Below are 27578 nucleotides of genomic sequence, written 5' to 3'. Positions count from 1 at the left end.
ATGGAAAGAATGAAGACTATGGTTCAAACAACAGTCTACTGGCCTAGAATTGATGCTGACATAGAAAGTACCTGCTGACAATGTACATCTTGTGAAGATCATCAACACCTACCACAGAAGTAAACAATTCACTCTCAAATGTTTCCTGTGAATAGCTTAGCCTGCATAGCTTCACTGCAGAGGAATTCTAAACTTAGTGTAGGGAGAGAGGTATAGTTCACCCAGCAAGAGCGCCTTACCATCCAGCAACCGATGACTTGTCAGAAAGACGAGCACAGATATTTAAACAAGCATTACAGTAATCTGAACTGTCATCAAAAGCAGCTCTACATCAGTTCTGGATGCAGTATTTGAGCACCCCGTTACCAACTGGATTTTCACCAAGCCAACTTCTAAATGGAACACCAATCAGATGGAAGATAGACATTCTACGTCCATCTCCGGCCCACTCGGCTCAACCACACCAGTCAAGTGTGGCAAGCCAAGCAAACCAAGATCGATCTCACGAGATAGCAGCAAGAAAACACATATACTCAGGAGAATATGCTTGCTATGCACGCTACTATTCTGCCCTCTGCTGCTAAAACCACTTATCTCCCTTAAAAATGATCTTTTGTTATGCAGCTAACAGCAGCACCATAACAACAGCAGCAACATAATTCATTCAACTATTATGTAATTTTATTTTGTCAGTAAGGGATTACTAATCCCTATGTTAATCTATTATGAGTAGCTCTATATGCAGTTCCTTTAAACAGAGTGCGGAATCTCTGTAGATAAAACTACTTATCAGATGTTAAGTAGTTTTATGTGAAGTTGACGGTAACTGGTTTATGCAATGTTTGCTGCTTAAACTATTGATGAACTTTAACAAAGCAGAAGAATGCTTGTTAGAAAACCAGTTACAACATGAAATATCTAAACCACTCTGTTGAGACCACCCTGTGTATGTTCAAGATCATGCACTGAGAAAATAAGTTAGTTCAGAAGAGTTTGAATATATATATGAATTTTTCTAACATCAGTTACAATGACAGAAAAACGTTTATTCATCAGAGCGTTGACAAGCAAACAGTGAATAAATCTGCTCCGGCTACAAAAATAGAGAAATAAGTTTATGTAATAATTTATATGGTTTACTTATATTATTATTTCCATAGAGTTCAAAATATTTGTAATATGCATTAATAAGTAACTACTAATAAGCACTAAGTAATATGCATGAATCAATTACCCTCAACTGCACATAAAACCACTTAACAGCTGATAAGTAGTTTATCTTCAGAATTTCTGCACTTTTTTAAGGGAGCTGCAGATAGAATAACTCATAGCAGATTAAGATAGGGATTAGTAATCCCTTACTGATGAAACTAAATTACATAATATTTGATAGAATCATGTCTTACAATTTTGCTCAAACTAAATTATTAGAGCAAAATTGACCAGCTGCATAGCAAAAAAACATTTTTAAGGGAGATAAATTGTTTTTGCAGCAGAGGGCAGTATTTTTTTTCAAACACTTGAAGGACTCAGTATTTCCAACCTTGGAAATAACCACCTTATAAACTTTAAGTTATTGAGAAACATAATGGATGTGCAGAACAAAAGTCAGCTTTTGCCATGCGCTTTCTGTTCTGGAAGTTGCAGCTTTAGCCTTTTAGGATGACCTCAGCCCTGGCCACCTTGTAGACCCTAATTAATGCCATTTGGCACAGACTCTATTGGAAAACGCTATTGCTCTACTTAAGTGACATTATAGTCCTTGCTTCAGACCTAAACATGCACTTATGCAAACTAGAAAAAAATGTTCTAATTACTGTGAAGCGAAGCACTGTATTCTGAATTCAATTGTGAGTAAGTGTTGTAGAGGTTCATTCAGTTTGAGGTACATATTAGAACTGCGAGGCTGGTTGCCTACTACAACAGAACGCCGGCACTCCCTGACTAGAAATACTGCATCATTCTAAGGAAGCTGTTAACTGTTTTAAAAATGGTCAACATTTTTGACCCAATCTGTATGACCAGCATTTTATGCTGCTTACAGACAAAGTCTTAATTTGCTGGCTCAGGTGTTACAGTAGAAGAAACCTGCAATCAGGTGGCAAGGTGGTCATAAAGTTTTGCTGAATTTTAATAAACTTAGGAACGCGGGTCAAAGTATGCTGTAAAACTGCAAATGAATAAGTTAGGGTTTAACATTTTTTCAAACACTAGAGCTTATTATTTAAAAACAAGCACATAAACACTCAATATTTATAATACATACATAATCGAAATTGAAAAATTTTTCATAAAATGATCTTTGCATCATTTGCTCCTCTAGTTGCGTTCTTATTGTTGAAGTTCTTTGAAATCATTTTGTGTTTTCTGGCTGTTCAATACCTTCCAAAGTGTTTTGTGATTTCAATTATTTTGCACAGCTTAATCAGTTGATATTAATTTTCAAAAAAATTTTTAGCACATTAAAATTTTTATGCATGTCATTTTCAGCACAAATAGAGTAAAACTTTTAAAAGTTTTCTTTATCGAAGAGATTTATTAAAGACTTAATTCATATACGCTTAACTTAGGTTGGTACGCTGGAACAAGTCTTTTGTGCCGATACAATTGGTTTTAGGACAAGGTTAAATTATTCTGAGTCTTTATTTATAAACATGATGTTACACATAGCGACTTCTCACACAATCTTGATCATCAAGTGCCCTATTAATCGTTTCAAGTTTAATCGATAAAATAAGTATGTGCACAAAAATTACATAATGTGACAAGAAGGTTGCGTGGTGTAGTAAATAAACATGCCTTTCTGCAGAGTTTGGGTTGCAAAGTCAATTCCTGTACAAAGCACTTTTTTATACTATATATTTATCACTATAACTAAACATATGAATGACATACACTCAGACTTAACATTTTTTTAAATAAATATCTCAAAATACAGTAAATAAGTTCACAAAAAAGAACTGAATATAACAAGGCTTTTCTGTACACTAGCTGATGGCTAACGCTTTTTCTGACTTTTTATACGCTATTTGGTAGGCTTAACCTCTGCCTCTTTATCTTAGGGGCCAGATGGTCATCTCCTGCCTAGCCAGGTGTTAATTAGCCTATCTAGTGCTAGCTCGGTAGCCAGCCGATTCATTATTAATTTGCTGACAGCCAACTGGTCATACTATTTACCAGCTTGATTTCTCATTAGCCTGGTTCAACCCTTTCTCATATTGGTCCGATAGAGCTAGCCCAAGTCCCTCTTGAGCCGATGGGGTCGAACTGTCTTTCCATCAGCTTGCCGAATGATTAAAAAAGCACCTGTGAGGCATGCTGAACCCTGCGCCCGGTCATCCATATCCATTACATGCACTATGTATCGAAAGCATTTGAGCGATTCATGTTTGGTGAAACGTATAATTTCAAAAAGTAAATAAAGCTAGTGAAGACAAGACCATAAATAGTACAAATCAAGAGCCTTTGAGCTAGTGAGAAACTTGCTAAAATAAGTAGAGTGCTAAACCAAACCGAAGTTAAAGAGCATATACTTATGCTACAAATAGTACTATTTCAGCTATTGAAACCTCATCAATGCAGCTCAGAGCTTAGGCAAAGGACACAAATCCCATTACCAAGGAGAGTTGACTTCCTGCTATGAAACCACTAAGTTGCCTTATAAACTATAAGAAAGTTAACATGTTGACACCAGAGTGCTCAAATCACAAAAGTGATGAGCTTTGCACGAAGGCTAATAGTGCCGCACCTCCCACAGAGTGCTCAACCAAACCAAAGTGAGGGAGCATATACTCATGCTACAGACAGTACTGTTTCAGTTATTGAAGCCTCATCAGGGCAGCTCAGAGCTTAGACAAGGGACACAAATCCCATTACCAATGAGAGTTGACTGCCTGCCATGGAACAACTACATGTAGGTTGCCTCACAGACATTAAGAAAATCAATATGCTGACACCAGATTGCTCAATTCACATAAGTGATGAGCTTTTTACTAAGGCTAATAGTGCCGCACTTCTCACAGATTGCTCAACCAAACCAAAGTGAGGGAGCATATACTCATATACTGTATATAATATATATAATATATATAATATATATAATATATATAGTATATATTTTTTCCATGGACTTATTTTATGAGTATACACACTTTTGCGTAATATGCATGAAACTTTTGATATTTTTTATGAATAGTAAAACTTTATTTCTTTTTGCACCCTACTTTATACCCATACCTCTTAATTTACATGTACATATAAGTATATGTTAATATACACATATATATATATAAAAAAAAATATATATATATATATATATTCATTTATATGTACTGACTGTAATATATGTATTTATATATATCTACATATATATAAATTAGAAAATTGAACAGTTTACTTATCTATATTTCAGCTACTGACAGTTTCCTGTTAGTGCAATCCTCAGGCTGTAGACGTCTACTGGCACGAGATGGTGACTTTTCAAACATCTCACTCTTTCACTTGATTGGTGGCTTTTGTCGCGCTCTGATTAACTTGTTACTAAGATTGCAGAGAAGATAACTCTTAGAGCGAGGACAGGAGAAGGCAATTTCTGTTATTTTATTAAATGTTGACATGTCAGGTTTTTTGATAATGTAATATTTTTCAGAATTACATAGATCGCACCTTTCACTTAAGTTACTGTAGGATTTAGCATGTTTCAGTATAGTTCAATCAAGTTTGAAGTTAATGTATCGGTCTTTTAGTGCCCATATGTGTTTGCTCAGTTCTGTAGCATTTATTTTTGAGCTATTATTTGAACTGTTTTTATGGTTATGGTATCTAATTTTAAAATCGGTTTTACAAACTCTGACGTAGGTCTCTGAAGTATTGCTGTCTAGTCTGGTCACTTGCGCTTTGCAAACTACGCTCTTCTGAAGGCAGTTTTGGTTAAGGGGACAGTCTGATTTCGTTCTGCAGTTGCATTTCTTGATTTTGGTAGTTAGTGGACTGGAAAGTAGCTTGTTATTATAGGATGATACATTGTTTTTGAGGTTAGGCATAGTAGAATAGCTCAATTTCAGGGTATTCTTGTTAAATATTTTATATAGAGGGTTTGTCTCTCGGAAGCACCTGTTGATCAAAGTCAGAAATCTTTTTCCTATAATAGTTTTTACACTTGAATCAAATGGTGTGCAATACAAAGTTATGGTTTGTTGTTTAGTTTGTCTTTTTCTTTTTTTAGCTGAGGTCAATACTTCAAAATTAAGTATATGGCTTTATTCGATGTTTGTCAGAGCTGTTTGGTATGGTTGTCTCGCCTTGTCGAAATTCCGTTTGCCAGAAAAAAGTCTGTTCAGTCTTTTTTAATGCTAAGTGGTTAGTTTTTAATTATGCAAGGGGGTGGTTGCTCAATTTATGTACATATAAAATAGTGTTGTTAGGTTTGGTGTATGGGCTGTAGGAGCATTTGGCTAAGTCAAGAGTCACATCTAAAAAGTTGACGATTTTCGTGTTAGCTTTGATTGTTATTTTCAAGTTGTTTGCATTAAATATATTGCAAATCTTATTTTTTCATGTTTTCGACATACTTAGGTGTGTCGTAGCATATTGCTAGTTTGTCACCATGGTAGATTCCAGTATTACTTTTTAATTTGTCTGGTAATAAAGATAAGATATAAGTTCCCACTAGTTCACAAGTTTCGGCCCCATCAAAACTACCCATCATCACATCGAACATGTTGGCAGAGTACTTTTTAATCTGAGTGACATCGTCATGGTTCAGATAAGCATTTTTGTGTGCATTATTATATGTTGTTCATCATTGCTGATTTTGACGTATTTTGAGGCAAAAATTAGTGCTTTTTGTAAGAGTTCTGGTGTTATAGATGGGTAAAAGTCACAAATGTCGAAAGTAATGAAGGAGGGTTTGTGTTTATTTTTGATGTCTTTAAACCAGCTGGTAACTTCTGTCGTGTTTCGCCATAAAGTTGCTTTTGTTTAAGATCACACAGAAAAGGTTATATTAGCTAGTATTTGTTTACTTTTTTTCCCAATTTTGATCTTCCTTGAGTTTTTAAGCCTGTAAGTGGGGTTGTTAAGAAAGTTGGGTTTATGGTCTTTCACTGTTATAAATGCTTCTTTTGTTGCAGTCTGTTCAATTCTGTCATCAATGTGTAATTTGGGTGCAATTTGTTGGTCAGTCAGTCCTATTGATTCATTTTTATTTTTTAAACATATTTTGTCACTCAATGGTTGTTCTCACAAAATGTCGTATAAGCTCGATATGAGCTATGCATTATATTTATTTGTTGTAGCGTCTGAATTAGCAAATTGAGACATTGAAACAAAATGATGAAGTTTTATATTTTTTATATCAAAGACACTCTTCTTCTTGTTCATGTGTTGAATGTTTTCAACAATCAATTTTTGCCAAATGATACTGCTACTTATTGCCAAATTAGATCTACTTTATAAAATTAACTTGTATTTTAAAATTTTCCATAATAGATCCTCGATGATGACACTGCCAGTTGTTGAAAATTAAGTCAAACATTGTTTATATATAATATAAATGATATGAGAATACAAAATTACTGACATCATCAAAAAACTTTTTTTTTGTAAAGAGAAAACTTTCAGAAACATGGGTATGGAATCGTTGCTTGAACATATCTTAAAACAGAGCAGCCAAACAGAAACCATTATCAGTTGAAATGGAATAAAATCAAAGTGCTTTTACTGGAACATTTGGAAGACTCGGAACGCAAAACATGTTTAGGTTGTAAAAAGAATAGGAATCGCAAATAAAACTGCACTAGATTTTACAAAGCAACACAGTTTATCACTCTACATGTAGTTATTTTGCCCCCATATCTTTCACATTAACTTACCCTATGAGCTAAATGTAATGTTTACATAAATGAGTTTATGGGTGCTAACAGTGTGCAATGTTTGTTCAAGATTATTTTTTTCCTTGCTATCATAAGGCTGATAGTATTACTAGTTATTTATTTGGAGTTATTGGTTATCTATACTTCAAGGGTAAAGAGTTGGTGTGCCACAGTTGCAACACAATGATAGTTTGGTTTGATCAGAAGATTTAGGCTGCCATATCAACAGAACGAAATATGTGAGTAAGGGTTCCTTTTTCAACTAAAATAGCTTTATTTAGCAATGGCCAGAGGGTCACAATCAGCATATGTGTTCGCAAGATGTCTTTAATTATACAAATCTTTCCATTTCATTGTTTCTATACTGCGTGCTTGCATTGTTTACAGTTGAAAGCATTTAAGTGTGGTAAATGCTAGAATTGTGGTGACGTACGCTCGGTCTTAAATCCTATTCAACATTAACTAACTTTTATATTCAACTGCTACAAACTTGACTCTCTATTGTGACGATCCTTTAGAATATGTTTTTTACCATTATTAGTAATCTTTCACTCATAATTTACACAAAGTGTCCAAACATCAAGCTAGATTTTCAGTTTCTCACGTTAATCATATCCTGAAGCTATACACTAAGTACATGCATACACAACTATGTGCCACGTGCCCCGTGCCACATGCCATGTGCCGTATTGTCAGCGTGTGGTGCGCTTTGTTTCTTTCCAAATTAGCTGATTACTCTACACCAATTATATATTGTAATCTAAAAGCAAAGGACAGCTTACTAGCAGAACTGAGAAGGTTGATTGCTTACTGGCATCATGCTAACACCTGCTTCTAATGACAATGAGCCTTTTAGCTCTCGCTATCACTAAAAAATTGGAAGTTTTCTAACCAATTTTAGCTTCAGGCTAAATAACACAGTAGAGGTTGATCAAAACTGGAGAAACGACTAGGCTGGGCAGAAATACAACGGATCGGCTTGATAAATAAACAGATAGGTCCTGAAGTTTGTGGTAATATATGATCTGACCACTAATTTAATAACATAAGACCAACGGGCCATCAGGTGTCTACCACTAAAATGACTGGCTGCTTGGCTGGGAAAATATAGTCATCTGGAAAACAAGAAACAGGTATGTACGTAGAAAGCATATAAAAGGTCATACAACAGCTGAAAAACTGCGGGAAAGCCTTTTTGTAAGTAGCTCTTTGTTGCACCAACTATAACTGTAATTCTAACATACTTATTTTCCTAAATAAATACTTTTCTACACAAACAAATGTTTAGTTAGCAGTAAACCAGTAAAGGGTTTCCTATGAATTATTTAAACTAACAGCAGCGGTGACATCTTCTGGATTTATAATTCAGCTTGAGCTGACTTCAGCTGTAACTATAAGAGCTTGGAAGCAGGAGCTAGCCATGTATCCACATTTATTTTTTAAAGAATGCAATTCTATGCTACTCACTATTGCATGGCAGCACATTATCAGTAGAATGCAGGTTTCTATGCTTTTCAATTGGATAGCCACTGTCCCATCAGAAAATCAAGCTAGATAATCGGTATGTTGGAAGCAGTCCTTGTGACTGATAACCTTTCCTTATCCTGAGTGTGTGCAGTTGTTACTACGCCAACTAGTAGAAAATTAGCTCATTTTTATGATAGCATTTTCTAGGAGTTGATAATTGTTCACTATTTTCACTTGCAAAACATGTTTTTATTAAAATATTTTTTCAATTTTCTTGATGACAAAGGTACATCATTTTTATTATTTTTGTCCACCGTTTTGTAAATAATACATACAAATGCAAATAGTTTTTTATGTATTAATTACCAACTTTTTATTATAGCATGCTTGAAATGTAAAGCGGAAGAGTTGCAAATATCTGTAAGCAAAATCATACATAATGAATTTTTAGGCGAGTCAACATGATAAAGCCTTATTTTTCATAAAACTCTGATCAAGCAATAAAATTTATAGCTTGTGTCAGATTTTCAAATAAATTTTTTTAAAGCTGCAAGCTATGTTCTTTATTTATGCATATAAAGAAGTTCACTAGAAGAGGTGGAACGAGATAGATTTTTTCAGTTCGAGACGAGACTCGAGACACTGTGTTGTAATAATTCAAGACTCGAGACACAAGACAGTGAAATAATGAGCATTTTGTGATAATTTCACTAGACAAGCACATGCATACATAATATATAAAATTGATAAACCATTTTTTTAAATTGAATTTTCACTTGCTGTAAACAATTTAAACACAACATTTTAATAGCAATATGCATGTATTTTTTGTAAACAAAAGTGACACAAACAGCTCTTAAATAGCGAAGTTATATATTTCTAAGAATATCGAGATTGATTGATAAACATTATTATAAACATATTGCTGTGTACATGTATATTTTTATCATCTATTGACTAAGTTTTACTTTTTAATGTAATGAAATGTGTAATGAAACCAATAGCCGTCTATCTACAAAGAAGTACCGCAATTAAAAGAACATGCAATAACACTTTCACTCTTATTGTTTCATTTATGTTAAGTTTTGTTTGTGTATTAACTGTAGTATGTGAATTATATCTAAGTTGTCCTCATGAAATTATATGAATTGTGGTATACATTCTTATATTGAACTAATGATAATCTCTTTGTTACCCGAACACGGGCTATGGTCGACACGTCCTTTAGTTTGTTTCTCCGCGTCCGGGCAAGTTTTGCCCACAATTGGTAGTACATGTATATAAAAGATGCCTGAATTGTATAAAGGGCAGTTGGTGTTTGGACACGATACGATAAAATACATACATTTTGCCCGCAAAAGTCTTATTTGTTAAAATGGTTTAACTGGAAGATAATTGGATACGACCCGGTATCTGTTTTAAGGACACATAAATTAACATATTTGGCACATATTTGGCACATACATGTATTTGGCACCTACAGCACAACAGAGTAAGTCATGGTGAATCTTGTGATAACAAATACCTGTAATGTGAATTTTGTTGCAAGTCAACATTTAAGATATGAGATGAAGGATGGTTATCACAGGGCTTTAATCCTTGTGTTGACTGGATTAGTAATAAGAGTTGCCACTTTTATGCTTTTGCAGACTGGATTAATAATCAGGATTGATACTTGTAATCCTTTGATAATCCTATCATAGCAAATTGCCTTGTGGCAAACTAACAGTTAGAAGCCAGTCCAATTAAGCAATAAAATTGCACTATCTGTGTGAATGGGTGTTTTGATTTCCTAGTGCTAGAATAGTAAACTGTCAATTTAGGAAATCAAAATGCCTTAAGTGAAGTAACTCTTTTGATTTTGAATTTTCACAAATAAAACTTTCTGGCAAAGACTTTGGAAAATCTAACCATACTTTAAAAAAATTGAAATATTGCCAACACTGATGCCAGGCTCAAATAAAACACGTTTGTGTTTGTACTGAACATTTTACAACAGTCAAGATTCTGCTCAAGGCAGAATTAACTAATGTGTTTAAAATTAAAAACTAAATCTTTATGGTCAGCTGGAGAAAATATATCATATTTGTTATTCACTTTTCTGAGTTAATGTACTAGCAAAGCATTACCTTTAAGTTACTACATTAATTAGTGGTGACATAAAAATTATTAGCACTGGAACATAAGTCAATTTTTAAGGATACCTCAATAGTTGCAGTTTTAAATCATTCACTACCATGTTTCTTCCATTTTTCATTTAAATAGTCAAAAAAACAAATTATAATATAAAATAAATCAGAAGATTTACTGATTTCACAAATGTCTGTTGACAAAGAGGAATATACAAATTGTTATATTTTACAGTTATTCAGAATAAATTAACAAGAGATTATTTCTGCCTATGTTTAAAATAACTGAAAAAAAGTCAGAAATGAATTATAAAAGTAAAGGAAGAGTGAATAGAGCAATACCATAATAAAAGGTTGGTAATTGTAGTAACTTAGAGACCAGTTTTTTAGGGTTATTAAGAGCAATAAGTAATCAGGTTTATATCATGATTAAGTTTTTAATGTCACTTCAACTGACTAGCATAAAAGGTAAACAGACTAAAAAGAGTAAAACAAGCGTTGTGTTTTATATGCAAAAAATTACTAAAACAAGAATAAAAGGGAGGCTAGATAAATTGAGAAGACTACTCAAATTTAAAATATATATATTTGTCAAAATCGGACACAAAAAACTAAAAAAAGTTGTTCATTTCTGTGAAAAATGAAGAAAAGAGCTGATCAAATACATGCTGCAGTATTGTCACAATGAGTGATATTTACTTATAATACATTTTGATGTGTTATTAGAAGCTAGTTCCCCCTGCCAAGTTTTAGATTAAAACACAGTCAAACACAGGTAATTCACCCACAGAATGTTAAAATACATTGCTAACTTACATAGCTTAGTTTGGTAATGTCTTTTACAATGACAAATTGCTTTCAAAAACTCGAATGGAACCTTATTAATTCGAACATTTTTTTGCTCAACAGCTATAACAGATATAATTATCACTTTAGAAAATTACTTTATTTTAAACCATAGAACTAAAAATTAACTTGTGGTGTTTCTTAGATGTCATTAATACTCTGGTCTGCAAAATATTTTTGTAAACAACATCTTAGAAGGTTTGCCATTGGCCATTTTACAAAGATTATATTGTGCATTGGTCTTGCAAGTTTAAAACCTATAGATATATGTAAAGTCATTGATTAGAATAAAGCTTATCAAAAGCTATCAATATCAAAAAACGAAAACTTTCTAAAAATTACAATACTGATGTTGGTTTAACAGAAAGATAGGATAAGGTCATTATATGACCAAAGTTAATTAAGGCTGAGCGATTGAAAGTCCACATGAAAGTTTGGGTTTGTGTCTTGTTTAATAGTGCGTCATGAAGGTATACTTATCAATCAACTGATTATACTAAAATAAATATTTTACTAAACAATGTGAAAAAAGACAACGTTTTTTTTCTTCGTTTACACATTTTGATCACAGTCAAGTTTGACCAATTTTATACCTTTAGTCATGTAACATCTTGGAAATCACATCACCTACAACTTCAAGAAAATCTCAATGAGAAAATATATCTATACTTGCTTGTACAACTTTTTGAAATTTGACCTGATTGGTCCTTGAATCGGCAAAATTAATACGTTTTCCATTTGTATATAGTTCGTGTAAAGAAAAGTATCTACCAATAAATTCATACACTTGTGACAGAGTTCTGTTAACTTAAACACTCTAATAACTCACACAATTGAGTTCGGTCTCATGAGGTGTCAACTATCTATGTTTGATTGTTTGGAAAAGTTAGCTAAACACCACTATTAACCTTGCTGATTATCTCAAATTTATGGTAGAAGGAAAAAGAAGTTGATCATACTGTAACCTGAACTATAAATAACCAGATAGTTAAACATCTGTCCAGTAGTAGAAAACTTTTCAAAAGTATCATGAATGTAGATAGCTGCTCTATAATACTAATACAACATATGAGTAAATACAATTATTTAGAGATGGAAGACAAAGAGTTAATGTATATTTTTAAGGTATGCAAGAAACTATTTTGCTTAGGCAAACATGCTGAGTTTTTCTATAAGTCAAATTTTAAAATCAGCCCAAGCACCTCAATTTAGGAAGTTTATCTTTCTAGAGGGGAGCTTGAGTTTTTTTGTTGTTTCTGTTTACAACCACGGTTTTTAAAAGTGACATACTTACTCCTGCTGATGCACTATATGATCTCTGAAGACAATGTAGGTTGGCCTGCAGGGAGTTTGTGTGTACAGATCAGCAGGTGCATTTATGCATATTTTATGTAGCTGGCTTTACATGAAAAGGATTTAGACACGTGCTTACTAAATAATTAAACCATTAGCTAAATAAATCATCACTTATCCGTGTTTTAGGAAAATAAAAGGCTGCGTTGGCAACTGAAATAAGGTTTTATGTCTGACCGAAGTCATGATTTTATTGCATTTTTCTTTTTGGACAATTATCGAGCTCTTACAGATGAGTTAGGCTAGCATTAGTCGATTACACATGCAGGTGGGTGCTAGGTGTTGGTAGGTGTTATAACATACTCCTTGTCAGCATTGAGTAAAGTGAAGTGGTTCAATCTGTGAAATACTGCTTGACCTTGAAATGTGAATGAGGCTATCACAAAAGCTCATAACTTAACCTGGTTTTACCAGAAACAAAATGTAACTATTTAGTTTGCTGATCGTTCTGTTGCTTGGCTGTGGAAACACTGCACTCATGTTTTTCCAGCTTGGAGTATGAAATTATATAGAACACTATGTATGCTTGTGATGACTCTTCTGGCAATGACTTGTACAGGTTTTTGAAAGACTTTTTGAATAGTGTACCATAGTAGTCCTACAATCTAACAACTTCTGTAGTTATCTTAACATAGTATCTATGGTAACTAGGGTAACAGAGTAGTTATGTAAACAGTTTGTAACATTGAATCTAGACTAGATCTACATTAATCACAATCAGTGGGAGTTAGTAATATAAGGTTCTGAAGGGCTACTTTATAGAATATTATGTTTTGTTAAAGGTATAATGTGCAAGGATATTTTAGCATTAAACTAATCAGAAAATATATTTCACGCTTGTTGTCTAGTCATACTTCTATGTTCATTTTCAGTTGTTAATCAGAATTTTTTAATAAAAAAATTGTTTAAGAAGTGAGATTTGATTTTGAAATTCACGCCAGCTTCTAAAAGAAACATGTTTACATGACACTGATTACAAATTAAAAAGCAACATATTATGGTGTCCAGTCAATTGAATGCCATATCCACAGAAACCTGGTTTCAGATGCTCCATTATTGTGGCAAAAATCAACAATAGTCATTCGGTTAAGAACTTTGTAGCAGATTTGCATGAGTAAAAAATTAATCAGTAGCACAAGCTGCTTTACTGCCTGTTATACTTGCTAAGTAACTGGCATATTGACTGTAACCGGCATGATCTATATGAATGTCCAGCACTTGAGGGAAGACATCAAAATGTTTGTAATAATTTTTAGGCACCTTCATAATGTACTTTAAAACTGGCAAAGTAAAACACAGTCTATGCGCCTTCCTGGTAGCATATTGTTTAATAAGCATTGCTTCTGCCAGGCAAACATCACAAATGTACTCACTAAGTCGAAGCTTACCTGAAGATAAAACCAAAAGCTGTTCCAACCTACTAAAGCCTGGTAAGTCCTTAAATCACATTTTTTACTAAGTGGATGTTTTTTATTGTCTGCTAAATATAACATTTTTGGTGTAGCCTTGCCTTTATTTGGCCTATCAGTTCATACATTAGAAGCAATAAAACATTGCATGTGTTTATCAGTGCAATGTATTTTGATTTGCTGTAGCTTAAAGGTACTTTTAAATAATTACAAAATTAAAACAACCAGAAAAATAATTTTTAGTTTACTTTTTGGTATACTTTTAGTATACATCTGCAGATAAAAGGCTGAAGCTGTGCTCTTATACATAGATATATAACTATATACAACTATATATATATATATATATATCTATAACATAAACAAATATAAGTGCATATATAAATATATATATATACTTATAGGTCCATATCTATTGATTTATATATATATATTTACCGTAAAGCATTTAATTGAATGCCATGGCGCTTTATTTTGCAACCCTTCATGTATAGTGGCAAACAATTGGACACAGCATTCAATTAGAGGCTGGCTGTATATTTTTCGAATAGCTTGAACAAGTTTTTGGAAGATAATTTTAGCCCTTTGACCGGCCAAGCAAATTTTGCCTATATTTTGCTCATTTTGTGGTTGAGCAAATTTACGTCTTTAAAGTGCAATAAATCTGCTAACTTACCTCCAACTTGTTTTAGATAACCTAATAAATATGCATTGACAAACCGAGAAATATCTCTACCAGTTGATATCTATTGCTTGCAATTGACCTGCGATGATATTATAGCCTGTGACCTTCTTTGCAATTTGTTGGCATTTTCAATTCTTACTCCATTGTAATTTCGAAGCCATATATTTTATTTTTTATTTAAAATATGCTGAACGATTTTGCATAAAAAATCATCGCACTCTTTGATATTTTTGCTACAGTTTGCAAGCAAATATAGCTTTTTATGCGCAATACAAGTGGCATTATGAGCACCATTATATTGTAAGCATTGTTAAGATAGGCACAAAGACACTATTAAATAACATTCTACATGTATAATTTTGCATATTTTTAAATTATATAACAGTAATCTATCAAATGATAGAAATATATACTCATTAACTTACAGGTGGCATAAATGAACCATACTCATATATTACAAGCAGAAACAAAAAATAACATTTCTAAAAAAAAGATTTCCATAATTTCCTCAGATAGCTGCACTCTGATTGCTGCTCTCGATAGAACGAACATTGTCCAACGCTTTCCACAATATATTCGGACCTCAACTCTTCTTCTGCACTGCGGAACTAGTCAATATTAGCCTCAAAACCACGTTTTGGCAGGGCAAAACTTTTACGCGCTGTATTTAGCACAAATGCAACACGTGAAAGTTTGCTCGCTAAGCATAACCTTTGGCCAAATACTTACAATCCATTTTATGTGCATACTCTTCGAAGTATTAAGACAGCGTTAAACAAGGAACAATTATTAGCCTGAGACAGTAATTATTTGCATAAAAAGTAAAATCTGCCATCGTAAGTTTAAACCATTTTTTTACATGTGTATGTACTTCAAAGGACTAAAACTATGTTAACCAAGGAACTGATATTAGTCTGAGACCACTATTGATTATTTCTAGGGTGTTCCTTTCAAAGTTTTAACAAAGAAGTAAAAAGCTTTGGAGTTTAACAATGAGAAAATTAATTGTTGTTAATAGAAACGGTTCATTATTAATACGATTTTGTGGACGCTTTTCTATTGATCACTTGATATTACGAGTTCATAGAGTACAAAGATAGTCGGCGTGGAAGTCAAATGGAAGTGATGTTCAAATAATGGTTGGCGCTTCTTGGATCTCTTGTAGTGGCGATCTAATAGAGCTGGCTTATAAATAAAGGTGGTGTTCAATTATAAGTTTTTCGATATATATCTGTACATGTATGTACTATATACATATATATATATATATATATATATATAATTGTATTGCAATTACAATTATACATATATATAATAATATATATAATTGTAGTTGCAATACAATTATAAATATATGTATATAGTACAAACATGTACAGATATATATCGAAAAACTTATAATTGAACACCACCTTTGCATATGCTACATATGCATACTACAGATGTATACTATGTCTACATATGCTCCTATATCTGTTGAGCACTCTAAGCAACACTTCGTTAAAATGGAACGTATTAGCTTTGACTACTCCACAAATATAGAGTGAAGTTCCACTTATAAATATTTTATAATTTAGCTCTGATTTATCATTGAGCACTCTGTAACAAACTGTGCAGCATCCACTTTGTCTATATAATATATATATATAATTGTAATTGAACACCGCCTCTATTTAAAAGCCAGCTCTATTAGACCGCCATATATTTTAATATATATATATATATATATTTATTTATAAACATATATAACTTTACCTATATATAATATACATTAATAAATATATATTTTTAAAGACATATAAACTTAACTAAATATATTTCACATATGTAACCATATTCCCTTTTATTTATGTAATATAGTATACATAAATATATTTACTTCTATTTAAATTTAAATATATATGTTATACATAAACTGAAAAACCTCTAATTGAATGCCAATGGTGCTCTATTTTTCAACCTTATTTTCTACAGTGGCAGTCAATTGGTGGTGGCATTTAAATAGCGGCTATCATTCTATTTTTTACAAATGGCCCATCGCATTTTGGGAAGATAAATTTAGCCCTTCTACAGGCGAAGCAAATGTCACCTCTATTTTGCTCTATTTTTTGATGAAGCAATATTGCGCCTTTTGGATGCAATAAATCTGTTAACTTACTTTTACCTTGTCAAACATCTCGTAATAAATATGCATTGAGAAACCGGAAAATACATTAATTTTACCAGTTGATATATTGCGTGCATTTAACTTGCAATGACATTAAAGCTTGTACCTTACTCGAGCAGTTTTTTGAGTTTTGAGCTTTCAATTTAAATTCCATTTTGAAGTTAAAGTCATATTTTTGTTTTACATTTAGTTTTATCCCTGCATAAGATTATTGCATAAAACATTGTTGCATTCATTGTTGTGTTTGCTACAGTTTGCTCCAAAACTAACTTTTTATGCTCAATAGAAGAGGAGTTACGAGCGTCGATCAATTGTAAGATCAAATTACTGCAATAATGCTATTAAATAACATGCTATAAAGCTGTAAATTTATAAGTTACTTAATGATTATCTATCAAATGGTAAAAATATATATTTATGAACAGGTGAAATAATTTGACCGTGCTTGTATTACATGAAAAAACAAAAACTAATGTTTTTACAACTAAAATATTTGCATAATTAGCTCGGTTAGCTGTGTTCCAGTTGTGGTTTCGATTGATCGAATATCTTGAGGTTGTTCAATGCTATCCACAATTCTTCAGATCTCAACTTTTTGTTTCCATTGCTGAACTAGTTAATATCAGCAACGAAACAATTTTTTTGGCAGAACAAAATGTTGATGGCTTGCATTAGCACAAATGCAACACACAAAAATATTTGCTCGATAGACGTAACCCTTGGCCTAAAACTAATTGTTCATCAACTATCATAAATGTAAACTGTTTTTATATAAATGAATTTTGAAGCATCAAGACCAGCTAAACAAGGATCTACCAAAAGTTTGATACAGTTACTAATTAATTCTGTGGAATTGCTTTAAGAGTTTTAACAACAAAAATGCGCATCTTTTGAGTTGGGCAGCAAGATAATAAATTGTTATCGATGTAACAATCAATTAATCATTAATATGATTTTGTGGACACTCTTCTACTGATCACTTGATATTATGGGTTTATATAGATCAAGATTTGGAGGTGACATTCAATTTGATGTTTTACAGTTAATATAAACTCATATATATTAACATGCCTTTAATATATGTTCCCCACATAACGAAATTATTCGATGAACCTATAACTCTTGAATTCGCGTACAGTCAACTTCGCAAATTGTTAAAACTGACGAACAATTATCTTTATTTTTAACACAAGGGAGAACAACTACTACATTAAAGTAAAAACTAGTTACTAGATTGAGTGAGTAAACGTAGCTGAGTTTCAAACTCTTTTAAAATCATCGTCAAAGTTTTGGGTTAAGCCCATTGCCAGTGCATTTCACCTATTTACAAATTTAATCAAGGTTGTCACAAGTTATTCGGATTTTGGTATGACATAGTCATCAAAAAAGTCTTTCCTGCAGTTCTTTACGTTGAGAAAATTTATAACTTACCACAAGTAGTTGGTTTACCAAAAGCCTCCAAATCGAAAATTTTACATAAAAAACTCTGGATGCTCAAATCACAAATGTGATGAGTTTTGTACTAAGGCTAATGGTATTGCGCCTTTTACAGAGTGCTCAACATAGATGTAATATATTTGCTTATATGTATATATTTTTATAATAATACATACATGTATATCATACATATATGGGGAGTATAAAAGAATATTACATATATTTACATACATGTAAATATTTGTTAATGAATATTTACATACATAAATATTACATATATGTAATATATAATTATGTAAATACTACATATATATGTGTTTATATAATATGTATGTACATAGATATCATATACATAGTTTATTATATTTTTTTTTATTTTCAACAAATATGCCATTTTATAGTCTAGTGAAGCTTCACTTCATGAATAGTTTTCTTGTAATTTATTTTATTAGTGAAGCCATAGGTGCTGAAGATTAGTTAAAAAAGGTTGCAAATACAAAATATTAGTGTTTTTGGTCTAGTTTCAGGTTGTGCAGTTGAATACGGTTAGTTTTTAGTTGTATGTACTTCACACAACGCCAAAGCTTAACTGTCGGAGATAGTTTCTTTAAAGTTGTTTTTCTAATAGAATCAGATGCTTAGAATTAGATACTTCTTCAAACCTAGAAAATAATGTTTAAACTGCTTCTTAGTCACTGATATTATTTGTCTTTGCTGGCTTTGTTTAAAATCTTTTGATCAAAACTGTTCAAACTGATGAAATGTGAACTTTTTAATAAAAATTTCATCAATGTGTCATTAGAACGTGAGACATGTCATAAGAACCAAAACTAAATTATTTTTCAACTTTGTCATTCGTTCTCACTATTACGCTATTTGTTGACAAAGCACATCTTGCTTTCATGTATATAGGGAATGATAATGTTAGATGGTTTCCAACACATGGTTCAGTTTTTGAAATTCAAATAAAATTTCCCATCAAAGTCAGGTTCAGAAGTGCAAGTTGACCTATATATGCTGAATGTTACTTGAAACTTCAATATCGTTGAAGAAAATATATCCTTTTTTTAGAAATTGTCTCACTTTCAAAGTGCCTTCTTCGTTGTACTGCAAACAGCTCATGTCTCGCAGCACTGAATGCTCATGATACTAAGACGTGTGAGAATCACCTTTCTACTGTTGGAAATCAGGCAAACATAGCTAGCTGTACCAAGGTGTATGCTGAGCAGGTTTGGGTAAGACTTTAATATTTCATTGTCAGTATTTCTTCATGTACATGTAACATTATGATTTAGAATAAACTCAAACAATTAAACTTTGGTCAGCTCATACTTACTATATAACAATAGTTGTTTAAGGGGACAATTGCTAAACCATTATTTGTTTGCTTGTGTAAATACAAAAATCGAAAAAAAAGCCAGTTTTTAGATAGGATGAATTTAAAATGTTTCACTTGACATAAACTTTTATAGTAAATTAATGAATTGTCATACCAAAAATTTCATATTGAAACGACTAAAGTTTAATGACATGGACTGCTAAGAGCTGTCTCTGCAGCATTTTAATACACTTGGTAGAACTACCTTCCCTATACAAATACCTTGAACTGTGGCAGTCTACAAATAACATAATAAATAAACGGTTTACTAGTTATAAGTTATTGAAGGTAATAAGTATGATTATTGCATCATCATTTTCCTTTGTTTAATTAGCTAGAGTATTGATGTATGAATATAAGATAGACTGAGAGTTTCAGGTACTTCATAGAGATTAATTATCGATAGTATGTTACAGGACTGCTGTAATTGGAACAGTACTTCTATGAATGATCAAACACCAATATTTCAAGGTAGGAAACAATCATTACCAACTTATTAAAACATCAACAGTCCAGTATTAATGATTGCAGTTCAATTAAGTTCATTATAAGGCTGAAGCAAACAAACCCATAGCTACTTTTAAACACATTGCAAGCAATTATGCCAAGCTTATCAAATCTATTTATACTTTTTGTTATACTTAAAGATAATGCTCACAGAGACACGCATAATACATTAATTCATTCTATGCTATAATAGATAGATATAAGTTTTTGTGAGCAAAATTATTAAAAGAGTTTTATTAAAAAAAACTTTTGAAAACATGAAAATGTTGCTTTTACTTTGAAAGTTTTTACTTACAGTTAAACAAAAAATTTCTGAAAGGAAGTCTTTGTTTTTCTTAATTAACACTTCTTTTTTGTTCATAATATTGTTGTTATAAACATGGTGAGGAGAGCTCAGGCACATTTGTGCAAGTTACGCTAATCGTTGCCAAATATATAATGTTATCCAAATGTTTATGGCAATTTTCTCTTAGTATGACTTTGGAAAATGATTTTGTTAGACCCTGTCAGATTATATGAGTCAAAGTTTTATTAGTTTCACGAAAAAAATTGTTGAGGCTAGTAAACAAGTTGAAATATAAACCTATGGTCTCAAAATGTATTTTGTTTTCATTTTCGAAATATTATTTAATATTGTTTTATTAAAATAAAGTTGGTGTTGCTTTGTATAGTATCATGTAATTTATGTTGGTATAATTGCTCAAGGATTAGAATAAATCAAGATGACATTTGTTCTTTAAGATAACCAAAAACACAAGTCTGTTTGTTTTTCCCTTGAATCGTTTATAACATTTTATGTAAAAGTGGCATTCCTTTAGTGCCAGAACTGAAAGTAGCTCAGGCGAAAAATAATTTTGGTTACAAAGATTAAATATATTTAAACCTTTTAAAAAATATTCTAACCATACTTAAAATGTTTTCATTACTATTTTCTGCTTTCTCAAAAAACAATATGATGATTATGATTATTCTTTTTGTTGCTTAACCCTTTTACTGCTGTATGCTCATTTATGACAAATCTATGGTCGACTGCCGTGTGCATGTTTGAGAATTTTTCAGCAGTTGGGTAGTAACTTAGTTTTAATATTCTTTGACAATATGACCTTTGACCTTATGACCTTAATATACCAATGATCTTTGGTACTTTTATAGCATTAAAAGTGGTGTTTAAAGTTTTCTCTATGAAATTACCCTAAATTCACCAAGCAGTTTTAAATCTTTGTTTTGGAATGTCCAACTCAAAAACACTTTTTTTTCTAACATTTAAACTATTTTGTGTTACATATTATGGCTTTTGCAAGTATGTATCTACCAAATTTTAAAATAAAGAAGTACTAGTGTTGATGACATTACAGCTGATTCAGATTTTAGTGATTACACGTATAAAGAAAGTGATGGCTCTGATGATGAATATAATAGTAGTGTTGCAACAAGATGTATGTAACAACAAAATTATACCTTCACTTAACTTTAGCAAGCCATATAACATAGTAACATTAAAAAATTTTGGATGACCATCTTGGTAAACAAGTTGGCAACATAAAATATTTAACAATTGTGTTCTCAAAATGTAGTTCAAAAATGGAAAAAATAGGCAATATGCATCATCATGCTAAATCAGAATTTTCAGTAAAATAGCAAGCAGTAGGCCAGACAAAAAAATTGTACATTAATGGCATTGAACGAGTTAAAAACTTTTTAATGTTCCTTTGACTGAAAATTTTACTTTTGTTTTTAAAAAGTTTGTTTGAACAAACACATGAAAAAATGCATAATGAGTAAATCTTTAATTCTTGTTTTGTTAACTTGATCTTATTTGAATTTACATGATGCTGTTTCCATAGCTTTATGAATAACCGGTGTAATGCAGATCTGTGGAATAAAGCGATTAACTAATAACAGCTGTCAAAAAAGCTTTTCGCTGATAGTTTTGACTGTCCTCTTTAAACCAGGTTTAATATATATTGGTTTTCTATGTTTTAATAGACTGTCAAGATGCGTTTGACAAAGGAGAAAGAAAATCCGGTGCAGCTTATGTGCTTCGTCCAGACCCTAGCCGGATGTTGATCAGAGCCATCTGTCAGTTTGACGATGATTCAGGTTGGACAGTTATACAGAGAAGACTTGATGGGAGTGTTGATTTCTACAGAGATTGGAGTGACTATGTTGATGGATTTGGCTACATTGATAGAGAGTATTGGATAGGTAGCCATGTTTTGAACATATGTTATAATATTTAGGGCTGAGCTATTTTAATGTGTGATGATGCGAGGAATAAAATTAATAGGTTTCATTTCAAGTTCTTGTTTAAATAAGGTCAGCAACGTTGTTACCAAATTACAGCTATTTATTATTAGTTTATGTTGGTTAAAACTTGTCAAAACTGTAATTAAATGCTGTTCAGCTTTCCAAAAAATACTTCATTTACTAATAAAATGTTTTTGATTAGAAGCAATACCACTAATTCCATGTACTACTATGTTATTATTTAGCATATTTTTCACTTTCAATATCTATTGTTTGTGTATAATGGCCTTTTCGCTGTGCTTTAAGAGTTGCAAGGTGATTTTCATGTTAATTTTAAATCTGCTGGCAATAATTTTTGGTAACCTTGTGGTTTGGAACTAACAATCATTTGAACACTCTGAACTACTTAAGACAAATTGTTGAATAGCCATTTAGCTTGTCTAAAAAGTTTTGTTAATAATATACGTGTAGCTGGCTGTAGAGTAAGAATTTACTGTAAGTTGTATACATAATTATGGTCCGTTGAAATTTGATGCTTAGAATTGATTTAAAAGTTGGAGATTTGATTTCATAAAATACAGTCACTTTGAAAATATTGACATTTACAAAAAATGTTTAGTTATTTGATTTTGCTTGTAGTCTTTTAGAAGGCATGCATGATGCTTTATAATCAGATATTTATTAGCATTCGCCTAAAAACTTATTATTTAATGATATGAAATGAGTATCTATGATATTTAATGAGTATTATTTAAATAGACAATCATATTTAATGCATGACATTTGAAATACGCAAAGTTTATTTGGTGATTTAACCTTGCTTCATTCTTTTGTTTCTCAACCTTTCTCATATCATTCTTTATTGTGTTGGTTATTCTTTAGACCACTAAATTATTTATCTAACACTTATGTATGTTTAAATTTTATTCGGTCTTTAATAATTCTATGCAATGTGGGTGTCCGAGGTGATGCATTGTGAACTTGATATAATTTAAAGGTTACTGATATACAGTACTGATATCTTACTGATATGTAAGATGCAGCAGTAAGTTTTTCAATCCATATGTATGTGTGAGACAACAAATTGTTACTACTAAGAAATATTCAAATTTCCTTGAAGGTTCTTTGAGTTACATACATTCATGTAAATTTCATATCTTCTTACAATGATTAGATGTCTGCTCATTTACTATTTTATCTATTTTAGGTTTAGATAATATGTACTATCTTACAAGAACTAACAAGAAACTGAGTGTCTACCTGGAAGCACATGATGGTGATGGTAGAACAGCTAACTACTCTACCTTCTACATAGATCATGCTGATTTTGATTACACTGTTCATGTATGTAAACATAAGTAAATCTGACAAACTATCTACATATCATCATATTTATGCTATGTTAAACTTTTTAATAGACTCTTTGTGATGTAAATTTTGAGTAAAAAATAATTTTTAGTAAATATTTTTATCATTCAAAAAGATTTTCGACCTTCTTAACTAAAACAGTGGATGGTTTTGTGAACAAATAACTCAAATATTTTTATGCAGTCTTCCATTATGTATAATATGCGTTTTACATTGCAGTAAAATATGATAACTTCCAAGACTAAATTCCATTTAATGTACATGTAGGTTGGAGGCTATACTGGAAATGCTGAGGACTCTTTGGCCTACCATGATGGACAAAGGTTTTCAACATTTGACAATGACAATGATCCCAACACCAGGGTCAATTGCGCTGCTAAATCTGATGGTAAATATCAGTATTTAGTAATGCTAATTACTACAGCACTGCTCTCAAGTAATGTGATGCCTTGAAGAATTGAGCATGAACATGCATGCGTAATTTTTAACTATATAGCATATGTCTGTTTCTATTATATTACTTTATATAAAATATATATTTACAGAAAGAGCTCATTACCTGGCACAGTGCATTGTATTGTTGAAAGAACCAATATTCTTGGAACAATCTCTTACCGATAGAACCATTTTGTTTTCAAGTACTTCACCAAATTTTTTTGAGATCATGGTTCTCTCAACTATATGCAAACATCAACTAGCAGCAAAAACAGCCCCATGCTTTATGATTGGGAAAATGCAGTGAAGTCAGTAATCCGCACTTGGTCTTCTACAAATGAAATTGTTGAACTACAAACTGAAAACTGAACATTCTCAACAGCCAATTAACAGTTCTCTGGTTCATTTTGAGTTTATCCAGAACTCACAAATATTCGCCCAAGCTAACCTCGATTTACTCTGGAGCTGTGTCAAGAGAGATTTTTCTTTGGCTTTGCAGCCATAGTGACCATTTCTAAAAATGATATATTGGATGGTTGATGGTGCTTATACTGTACCTCTAAATTATTTTAATCCTTTAGTCATCTCTAAACCCATTGGCTTCCTGTTTTTAAAAAAAAGTCTAGTCAAAACATTCACATTCTTTCTCTGTAGTTATTTTTCTTTCTAACACACCTATCATTCGCTGTACATGTTTCCTTTAATATTTAATGACATCTCCGAGAGTTGATGTGGGTATGCTTATTTCTTCAGCAATTTCTCAGGCAGATTTTCAAAATTTGTGCAGGTGAATGATGATGGCCCGCTTCTCATGGTTGAGATATTTTGTAATCGTTTTAGTCCTGTCTTACTGACAACTCTGTTTGTACACTCTTGTAATGTCATAGCACTAAGACATGGCTTTGTGTAATACATAATGCCACCATCTTTGTTTTTCATTGAAGTTTCTAAGCTTAACAACATTAAGGAGATTTCAATAACACAAGAAAAAAAGAAAACATGATGATTTCAGGTAACATAATTAGGATTGGTTTCCAAAGTCTTAGGAAAAATCTCAAAAACAAAATTCATTATACTTGAAACAAGATAAAAAGGAATTCGAGCTTTGTCTGCTGATTAATAAATTTTATGTAGCATTAAATTGATAATATGTCATAAGGATTTGGCAAAGTTCAAAGCTAAATTTTGCGTCAAAAAGCAGAGCTGCTCCAGTATTTAAAAACAGCCCTTTAAGTTTTTTAGCTAGCTGACTAAAAAAATTTAAACAACTATTGAAACTCATTAGCATTTAACCTACTAAGGCATCCAAACTTTACCAATTACAGTCAGTGATTGATTGATTTTTGTTTTTAGCTTTTAAGAGCTTGTAATCACATTCCCTCATATTTTGCATCCACAACACAACAGAGTAAGACATGGTGAATCATTTGATATCAAATAACTGTAATGTGAATTTTGTTGCAATTCAACTTTTAATGGTTAGGAAACAAACTACAGTAACCAGTTTGATAAGATAGCTAGTTGAAATAGTACATTCGAACCTTTGTTTGATGTGTTTAATAATTCAACATCTGATTTACATTTTACCTCAAAAATATAGTGTCATGTTTTACGTATGAACAGTATTAAAAGCAGTATGATATGTATAGTTTATTCAATCTCAAGTATGCAATAAAATAATCTGGAATTACCAAAATTTGTTATGTTAAATTATAGAAAATACTAATATAAATGTGTGAATAGTGATTCCAGTGGTAATAAAGGCATCATAAATAAAGTTTATTAACTCGCAAGTATCCAATGAAATGTTATGTTAAAAATTTATTTGTTGCATCCACCAGCTATTGCTCTAATAGATAAAGTTATTTTACATATAATACGAAAAAATTCCCCTGTCATACAGCCCACAACCAAAGTGATATTGGAAAAAAGAAAGGGTACTGATGGTTGAAAAATGCAATATTAGCAGTCAAATGGCACTGCAGTGCAATAGGATAACTACAATGGTAGCTGTAATATACTGGGTGTTATTATGTACTACAAACAGCAATAATGAAAGGAAAAGATTATCTGTTTATATCTCTCTCCACAATAGGAGAAATGCAATATTAGAAGTATAATGCACTGATATTATTTGAATAATCAATATTATTAATATAGTAATACAGTATTAATAAAAAAAAACAATGCAAAATTTTTTTTAGATTTCAAAACCTCTCAGCTAACAATATCAAGAAATTGTGATATTTATATAGATTTGTAGAAAATCTATTTAACAAAACTATTTATGAAAAATAATAACAGTAAAATATACCCAACATCGGTCACTATATACTTCGATCTTGTAAATTCGAATGCTTAGTCTTATAACTAAATCTTATAAAATCAAGTAGTTATTTTTATAATTAAATCTTATAAAATCGATTAACTATTCTTATAATTAAATATTGTAATAATCTCATAAAAATCGTTAGAAAAAATATCTTCGTCATTTCCTTTACTTTCACTGCTTTGGACATCAGTTGGAATACCAAAAGTACTAATAAGTGTCCAAAATGTCAGTTACTGTAAAATCGGCAAAAAAAACGATTGCTTTTCAGTACTTCTACGTTAATCACAGAAACCTTCGGCAATTCGACAATGCTATAGACTGGTGAAATTTGCATGTTTTTTTGTGAAATGTGCTCAACTTAATGGTTCTATTCTCTGTCACTCGGCGTTTCGTTTGCCAGTCTTAATTTTAATAAAACTAAGGCTGGTCAAGTTTTAATAACGATTTTGGGCCAAATTAATCTGTCTATTTATGTATAATACAATCATCTGGGTAAGGTTTAGAAACTTTCTGCAGATAATAAAGACTTGGTAACATATTTAAATAGGTGTATACATTGTATGTGTTTGGTATCGTTATTATACCCAAACGACTCCATTGAAAAATGGCTAATTTCGCTGATGAGATTTCGGTACAAGGGTTTGCGACTGCCGTTGATGAATATTTTTCATAAGTTGTGTGCACATATGCATTTATCATAAATCTCCCAAACAATCGTTTGGGAGATTTTCGCTCCGCTCGTGTTTAATCTTAGGACTATTGTACATTTTTCTTCCAACTAATAAACTTTTTAGGTGCCTGGTGGTACAAAAAGTGTGTTGCCTCCAACTTGAATGGTCGATGGATAGAAGGAGGAAACTCTGCTCGTGGTAAAGGAATAATCTGGTCTAAATGGAAGACAGAGGACTATTCTTTCAGAATAGTTTACATGAAGTTGGGAAGATAA

At 31.7% G+C, this 27578-nt stretch overlaps 1 protein-coding gene across 1 annotated transcript; it reads left to right on the top strand.

Annotated features, from left to right (window-relative positions):
• On the top strand, positions 1–27578 carry LOC137397183 (microfibril-associated glycoprotein 4-like). The gene is made up of 6 exons (XM_068083471.1): positions 1–67; positions 348–476; positions 22237–22476; positions 23705–23841; positions 24133–24253; positions 27427–27578. Exons 1-6 carry the CDS (start codon positions 1–3, stop codon positions 27576–27578), a joined length of 846 nt encoding a protein of 281 aa, XP_067939572.1.

Source organism: Watersipora subatra, chromosome 5, assembly GCF_963576615.1.
Source record: "Watersipora subatra chromosome 5, tzWatSuba1.1, whole genome shotgun sequence".
Lineage (NCBI taxonomy): Eukaryota > Metazoa > Bryozoa > Gymnolaemata > Cheilostomatida > Watersiporidae > Watersipora > Watersipora subatra.
This window is presented reverse-complemented; position numbering and strand designations above follow the sequence as displayed.